Source organism: Epinephelus moara, unplaced genomic scaffold (assembly GCF_006386435.1).
Source record: "Epinephelus moara isolate mb unplaced genomic scaffold, YSFRI_EMoa_1.0 scaffold264, whole genome shotgun sequence".
NCBI classification, from domain to species: Eukaryota; Metazoa; Chordata; class Actinopteri; order Perciformes; family Serranidae; genus Epinephelus; species Epinephelus moara.
Window position 1 is genome coordinate 5102 of NW_026080250.1, and position 7671 is coordinate 12772.

The following is a 7671-nucleotide window of genomic DNA, read 5'->3' on the forward strand; positions in this document are numbered from 1 at the left end:
ACCAGTATTACAGGTTTCCCTGAAATTTGGCTCCATGCTGAAGGTTTAACTGGTGTTAAATTACCTGGTAATATACGCCTGCATGAGACTGTGGTTGCGATAGGTGCTTTAAGTGAAGCCTGTGTCTTGCCCACAACAACAGAGAGGACCCCGGTGAAATTTGAGGAAGGTATGAAAAGTTAGATAGTGTCCAAGGCTATTTAGGAGCTTAAACTAAATGCAAATGGGGTTAACATCCACAGAATAATTGTGCATTATTGTTATAGTCAAAGACATTTTTAAACATTATTCATTCATTTTTTATTTGACAAACAGAGCAGCAGGGTTCTGGCAGCATCATAAAGAGACCATAGTGAATCTTCACAGGGTTGATTGTATAAAGTAGTTAAGACCTTTCTGGGTAATGTGAACATGATTTGTCTGATCAAAAACCTGAGTAATGGAGTGAGGACTCAGAGAGACATCACACTGGTTTCTTAAAACCACACATACAGATGCAGTCATGCTGTCATCAATACAGGTTGCCTGTCCAGAGGTCGCATGCATCAATGACTGTTTTTTAACTAAGGGTGTAGGTGTAACGGAGGTTCCCGCCTTTCTTCAGGAAGCAGTCGTGCTCATGGGTTCCCGTCTTGATCGGTCTCTGGCAGACTCCCAACAGGTCATCGAAGAGGTAGTCACTGTCGTAAACCTCGAGCCTCAGCACTTCATTCTGCTGGGCCCTGAAGTGGTTGAACTCCTCCTCCCACCAGGGGTTTTGGTTGTTGTTGCGCACAGACGTTTCCCCCAGAGTGGCAGCTCCACAGAACACCTTGACATAACCGTCTGTGGTTCCCAGGATACCGGAGGGAAGATCGTTGGCCCGCAGGTTAAACAGCTTCAGCTGGGCTTCAGCCACAGTCAGACTGCACAGGACCAACAGGAGGAGGAGGGGACGACTGGAGGCCATGGCTTCACTGGAGGCTGTGGAGGAGGAACAGAAGCATTTCAATCTGGGGACATGGATTTACACAGCGATTAAACAGTGGACCATCGGTATGAAAAGCATATCTTAGGGGTGGATGATGGATTGATTATAACCGATGTATCGCGGCTTGTTCCACGTGGGATGTATAAAATGACTATCATGAACATCGAGTATAAATTTTTAAGCCACTGGCATGAGACTCGCTTTACTGTTTCGGTTCTTTCGCTCCCTCTTACGACTCTCTCCATCTCACAGATACAAAAAGAACAAAAAAGACTCAGACAAGTGAACAGGGAGTTAATGGCTAACAGATAATTGCAAAGCTTTGCAGTGCAGTTAAAGCTTTGACTGTGCCTGTCATGCAGCATGCAATTACAATACAGTAACAAAACATCAAAAGGAATGAAGACTGTAGATGCCTCATGACAAACATGCAGAAAAAATAGTATAGTCAGCAAAATGACAGTAACAGATGTGAAGCCTTACCTGCAGTCTGATACCTTGTCTGTCAGCATAATGTGTGCTGTTGCATACGTTTTAAAGCCCAGCAGGCCTCGTATCAGCTTTATCTCACCCTCCCACAACACACTGACTACACAGCCTGCTGCGCTCCCAGCATTACATAATATGACACAACGAGACGTTTAGGCTTGACCCATTGGTCACCTTCTCCAATAGCTGATCTGACTATAGCAACGCAATTGTCTAATCACATCTGTTTCCTTTCCGTAGTGTTTTTTGTTGCTATCTGTATAAATGGGCTCTCAGATTCTTGTGTATCACTCCCTCCATAGTCAACATGAAAGTAATCAGAAAGAAACTGCGTGAGGGATTAAAGAAATAAAAAAAAAAACGTCCTTGACAAACAGTTACCTCTAAAAATGATCACATGATTTCAAAGTTTCTCCACCAAAAATCTGATCCACAGGAGTGACTCCTTTATTCTGGAATAGCTGCTATATTTAATGCTCTGGATATAGATTTGATAAAGGTTTAAAAAAGCCATGTATTTCAATGGTTGTTTTCTTATAAGTGACCAAATTTTTATTGTGAATTTATTCCATTCATTATCTGTTTTTAATTCCTTCCATGTTGCTTGCTTTAGGAATGGTAGTCCTTCCAGGGAAATGCTGGGGCGTGAATTTTGCTCTGTCCCAACTCGTTTTCCTTATCAGTTGTTATCGGGGCTCGCGTTCTCAGCTGTGTTGCCCAGTAGTTTTCTGTTCACTCATAGAACAGAAAACAGCAGCGGACAAACTGTCCCAATATATAGCACAGGTTGTACAGGTTTGTGCACCTGTCAAACGCAGGTGTAGCTTTTAACAGTGTGGCTACATGACAGTTCCTGGACTATAGTGTTGTGCTTACTGGATTGAATGAAATGTTATTACTTACACCTGTGCTTCTTCTCTTTTAACATGTCTGAATGTTTGCTATCTGTTGTTTAGATCATCGTGCAGTCTTCTTCTCCTCCTCTTGTATTTACGTAGTGCTACCTTATAAAGCTCAGGTCACCAGTGGATCAGCTTTAACACTTATTGTATGGCTGACTGTGCAACTGATCAGAGTGAAGCTGAACAAACCCAGAGAGCCAGAAGGGAGATAATGTGACCAAGTACAATGTGACTTTACCTTAAGCATGGCAGTTGTAGTGTAATGAGCATACAGAGAAGACTTGTAACATAAAGTAAAGCACCATACGTCCACCATGATGTTTTTTTTTCTAAACCTAACCACATGCTTTTGTTGCCTAAACCTTTGGAAGTACACCTAAAAACAAGTTTTTTGCCCAACAGTCCCAGGTACAATAAAAGACACAATGCATGTGATGAGTGTAAATTGACACATCGTCTCTTGAGTGTCCAAATCTGACGCTTGAGGGGTACCTAGAGCGTCATAGTTTGTTTTGTAAGGCCACTGATCAAGCATCAGTACTGATGAGTAGGGAGTGAGAATGTGTTGGTCGATGACACAGTTTTTAAAATTCTCATTTTCTTCTGCACATGGTAACTACAGTATTGTTAAAACAAGGGAAGGTGGGGCGTCGGTGGCTTAGTGGTAGAGCAGGTGCCCCACGTACAAGGCTGTTGCCGCAGCGGCCCGGGTTCGACTCCAGCCTGTGGCCCTTTGCTGCATGTCACTCCCTCTCTCTCTCCCCCTTTCACACTTGTCTGTCCTGTCAAATAAAGGCTAAAAAATGCCCCAAAAAATATCTTTAAAAAAAAACAAAAAAACCCAAGGGAAGGTTAATTACAGGACGCACAGTCTCTTGAACTCTCCTGTATGGAAGTTCACCTACTCAGCCCTACCCTTATGTTTTTCCTCGCTGTATAGGTGGCTCACTACTTCCTGTATTAGCAGTGTTAGTGTGCATGAATTAACAATCTCAAAACTGAAGGAATGGAAAATGCATATAAAAAGATTTTAAAAAAAATAAATAAATTTTGATGTAACTCGCCTGTACATGTACCCTGTTCTCATCTCAACTAAGCTCTGTGTCAGGCTCCGAAGGTGGTAAACTCGTCAAATCAAATATGTAGGTTGATTATTTACAGAATGTATTTCACTACAATATAATGCTAAATGACTGACAGCGCAAAGTTTGGTTGTTGCAGCAGAGTTTATTTATTTTTGACAATATTGGAAACAGGGTCAAATAGCCAATGATATACTGTGACAATTTCACTAGAACAGTGTTTATTGATTCAGGTAATAAGTTTGAGTGACTAGTTTTTCTCTTATCCTAAATGACAGATCATAGATTTGGGACAGAGAGCCTAAGCACTCAGCAGGTTGCATGTAAAGATTTAAGGTCAGATAAATCTTTTCAGGCCTGATGACTGTCTCAGTCAAGGGTGTAGGCGTAATGGAGGGTGCCACCTTTCTCCAGGAAGCAGTCGTGCTCATGGGTTCCCAGCTTGAGACGACGCTGGCAGACTCCCAGCAGGTCATCGTAGACAAGGTCACTGTCGTACACCTCGAGCCTCAGTACGTAGTTTTCCTGGGCCTTGAGGTCGACAAACTCCTCCTCCCACCAGGGGTTGGCATCGTTTTTACGGACGGTGGTTGTACCCAGAGCGGCTGAGCCACAGAACACCTTGGTGTAGCCGTCTGTGGTTCCAAACAGGTCAGAGGGAAGACCGCTGGCTCGCAGGTTAAACAGCCTCAGCTGTGACTGAGCCACATTCAGACTGCACAGGACCAACAGGAGGAGAGGAAGACTGGAGGCCATGGCTTCACAGGATACTTTAGAGAGAGGAAACAAATACAGATTGTAGTAGGCGCTCTGCAGTGTTTTCTCATATCATTTGCAGTTGCAGTGTCCTTGTAGATAATTATAGTAAAAATTAGCAATAGATAAGTATTCACTAAGTGGGAACATACAGGGCAGCAGTGACTGAAGAGCATGGATCAGCTTTAAGAAATGAGACGGAAAAACAAAAAACCCCTAACTGGCCAGAACTATAAGATTAGATGTGAAGGTCTTACCCGTAGTGTGGATACTCTGCGTGTCACCTCTCCATCTGCTGCTCCAAGTTATTTAAGGTCAGCAGAGCTCATATCAGTTTGACAAAAAAAAAAAAAAAAAAAAAAAAAAACTCCCATAAAACACTTATCAAAGCACAGCCTGCTTCATTCTCAGCATTACGCAATATGACAGGAATAGAGAGACTTTCTGGAAAAAGACGATCACCACACAGTTCAAATTTGCTTTACTGGCACAATGATAATTAAGAGCACCTTTGTCAAAGCAGTTTGCACAAGTTCAACAATGTAGGAGTTTTTTACAATAACATAGAAAAGATGACATTGTGTCGATGTAAAAAGTGTTGGCCATAGCAATGAACTCTGAGCCCTACGATGGATTTTAGGTTCCTCTAACTCACTGTAACTTTACTGTTGTGGTTCAGTCCCTTTGCTCACGTCAGCCTTGTTTTCAGCAGGCAGCTGTTTTCAGTGAAAAGCTCTGATAAACCCATTTTACTCTACCAGCTCAACACCAGTCAGCAGACAGGACAGATAAAGTTAAAGAAGAGCCGATGAACATAGTGGAGCGTTTAAGCGCCGTTTCCACCAAGCAGTCACGGTTCATTATTTCCGTTTCCACTGTGAAAAGTTGTGGATGGTACTAATAGAACCGTTCTGTACCGTCCCCATGTTTGGTCCCCCCTCTGTTGGGGTACCTAGCACACAGATCTGGCACTAAAAGGTGGAGCTGTGAACACTGCAGTCTGATTGGTCAGTAGAGGACGGTCACTCTGCTCAGGGCTGAGTTGTGTCTGGGATCAGTTTCAAAACAACTCTATTTATTAATAGTTTCTGGTCATTTATAGATATAGAACAGAGTGTGATGAAAACAGTTTAGAGGGTGGTTGGTTGCAGGTGCTCGTCACTGTCTTTGGCAGCATACACACAGCTGATGGTGGTTTATAGATGGTGGTTTTATTTTCAGTATTCTGGCAGTTGTAATCGTTGGAGTCTGTCACAGAAGACACTACTGCTGTTGTGGCTTCACACTGTTGTGGAAAAGTCTGATAAAGTAGGAAACACAAGTTCATAAAAACAGTAAAAGAATTCAAGCCAAAGGGGGGAAATATAAAAGGGACTGACATGTGACAAGTTTAATGTGGTTAATGGATGAAAATGAATGAAAAATTACCTTTGATAAAAAACAAAGTCATGCATTTGAAACTTAAAACAAAAAGGTGATTTTTTTCTTTTTGGTATTTTGCTGTTATTTCAAGATTCTTTATTTTCAAATTACTTTTTAGAGTTATTCATACATGGGGAGAAATAGGAAAGGATAATAGTCATCATGCAGTATTGTAAAACTAAAGGTTAAAGAGTAAGGAGTCACATTTTCTTCATCTTTGTCCAAAGATTAGTGTAACCCTTTGTGTATAGTTCCCTCTGCAGTTCATTTAAGAAACAGCCGTCATCTGTTCATTGCCAACAGCTGGGTTTTTGTACAGCTGTCTAAGTCACCTGAATCACTGTGTTGACTCACAGCACAGAAATACACTCCACTGTCCTCAGGCAGCAGCTTCTTCACTGTCAGAGATCCAGTCTGAGAATCGTTCTTTGTTGCTGGAAATTTGTCCTCACTGAAGCCACTCTCATATTCGTGCTTGCTGTATGCAGTTGTAAAAACGATTTGCTTCATTCCCTCCCCTGGCAGCTGTCTGTACCAGTACATCTGCCGATATGAACTCTCCTTAGTGTGACTGCAGTTCATGGTGGCAGACTGACCCTTGTCCTTCCACAGCAGAGGAGTCTGGGTGACATCACTCCCATCGCTTTGACCTGTGGAGGTAAAAAAAAAAAAAAGCATGACATGTTACAAGACCCCCAACAGTCAGGAGGATCAATATATTCAAAGTAGCAGCTTCATCATCATAGTGTTCAGTACCTACAATCCAGAGCAGAGCGGCTGCAGAGAGTTTGATCAGACCAGCTGTGATCATTATTGTATCGTGAGCAACATGAACTTAGAGACCAGAGTCACTGTCAGTCTGTGTGATGGGAGGTGTGACGTTACAATCAAGATATGAGGAGTTACAGGTGGGAGTGTCGCTGTATTCTGTGATGTTCTGTGGTTGCACTCGAGGTCCCCCTACAGTACAGCAGATTAATAGACTCACTAATAGATGTGCCAGCAGTGCTTTGAGGGTTTTTGTTCAGCTGTTGAATGTGTCTGTATCACTGTGTTGACTCACAGCACAGAAATACAATCCTTTATCTTCTGGCAACAGATTCTTCACTGTGAATGTCCCACTCTCAGCGTCAGGCTTGGTGGCTGCAAATTTCCCGTTGTTGAAATCTCCAAAATCATGATTTTCACTGGAAGTTGATGTGTAGACAATTTGTTTCATAGTTTCTCCTGGCAGCTGTCTGTACCAGTACATCCGAAAGTAGTCAGCACCCTTGGTCTGGTTGCAGTGCATTGTTGCATTGTCACCCTGTTTCTCCCACAGTATGTCAGTCTGGGTGACATCACTTCCATCAGTCAGACCTGTGTATATTGACAGTTAAAAGTTACAGTGAGTGAACTTTTTGACTCTCGAAGATGAAGATTTGTTATCTAGACTTTTAGCAGAACAGTATAATGATGACATAATAATTCCATGCAACTTGCAAATTAAAAAGTGTGTTTCATTTACTGTTATGGAACGTAACTCACAAAAATCAAGTATTTATGTAACTGCTGTAATAATCTTTAATTTCAGAGAGAAAATTTGGTCACACCTAATAACCATCATGAATAAATGGTAAATGGATAGTTAATGATTAATCTTTTGATAATACTTATTTTATGATATTTTAAATACCTAATACCTATTAATAACTGTAGTGCATCTACAAACATTGCAACTTTATAATGGCCTCCCAAAAAATGTTTATGGATGGTTTACAAACCAAATATTAACCATTAACAAATAGTTGATAAAATGTTATAATGTGTGCAACAATAAACTGTTAAAGTACAATAAATTACTTGTAATTAGTAATTATTATGAATCATCATTTCATTATTTAACAGTAAAATAACCATTAACAGCTTAACTATCAATTAACCATTTATTATTGATGGTGTTACAGAAAATTATTGTTTCAATCATGATATTGATTTCAGCCATATTGTCCAGCTCTAGATCTTTACCTTTGTTCGTGAGCAGAAACAGTAACAAGCACAGGAGTCCATG

General features: G+C 41.2%; 2 protein-coding genes and 1 gene segment (V, D, J or C); all 3 read right to left on the reverse strand.

The window, feature by feature from the left end:
- Window positions 1–315: 315 nt before the first annotated feature.
- LOC126387183 (perforin-1-like) lies at window positions 316–1590 on the reverse strand. The gene is made up of 2 exons (XM_050039732.1): window positions 1454–1590; window positions 316–963 (listed from the first exon to the last, which is right to left on the reverse strand). Exon 2 carries the CDS (start codon window positions 947–949, stop codon window positions 560–562), a length of 390 nt encoding a protein of 129 aa, XP_049895689.1. The 5' UTR covers window positions 950–963; window positions 1454–1590; the 3' UTR covers window positions 316–559.
- A 1984-nt stretch (window positions 1591–3574) lies between these two features.
- Window positions 3575–4483, reverse strand: LOC126387182 (perforin-1-like). Its single transcript, XM_050039731.1, has 2 exons — window positions 4457–4483; window positions 3575–4213 (listed from the first exon to the last, which is right to left on the reverse strand). The coding sequence occupies exon 2, from the start codon at window positions 4197–4199 to the stop codon at window positions 3813–3815; it is 387 nt and encodes a 128-aa protein (XP_049895688.1). The 5' UTR covers window positions 4200–4213; window positions 4457–4483; the 3' UTR covers window positions 3575–3812.
- A 1420-nt stretch (window positions 4484–5903) lies between these two features.
- Window positions 5904–6488, reverse strand: LOC126387181 (T cell receptor beta variable 29-1-like). The segment is given in 2 exon segments: window positions 5904–6271; window positions 6378–6488. Coding segments are annotated over 2 exon segments (423 nt in total).
- Window positions 6489–7671: the final 1183 nt, after the last annotated feature.

Coding starts and splice junctions, on each gene's coding strand:
- LOC126387183 (XM_050039732.1), bottom strand. CDS start 949: ATGGCCTCCAGTCGTCCCCTCCTCCTCCTGTTGGTCCTGTGCAGTCTG.
- LOC126387182 (XM_050039731.1), bottom strand. CDS start 4,199: ATGGCCTCCAGTCTTCCTCTCCTCCTGTTGGTCCTGTGCAGTCTGAAT.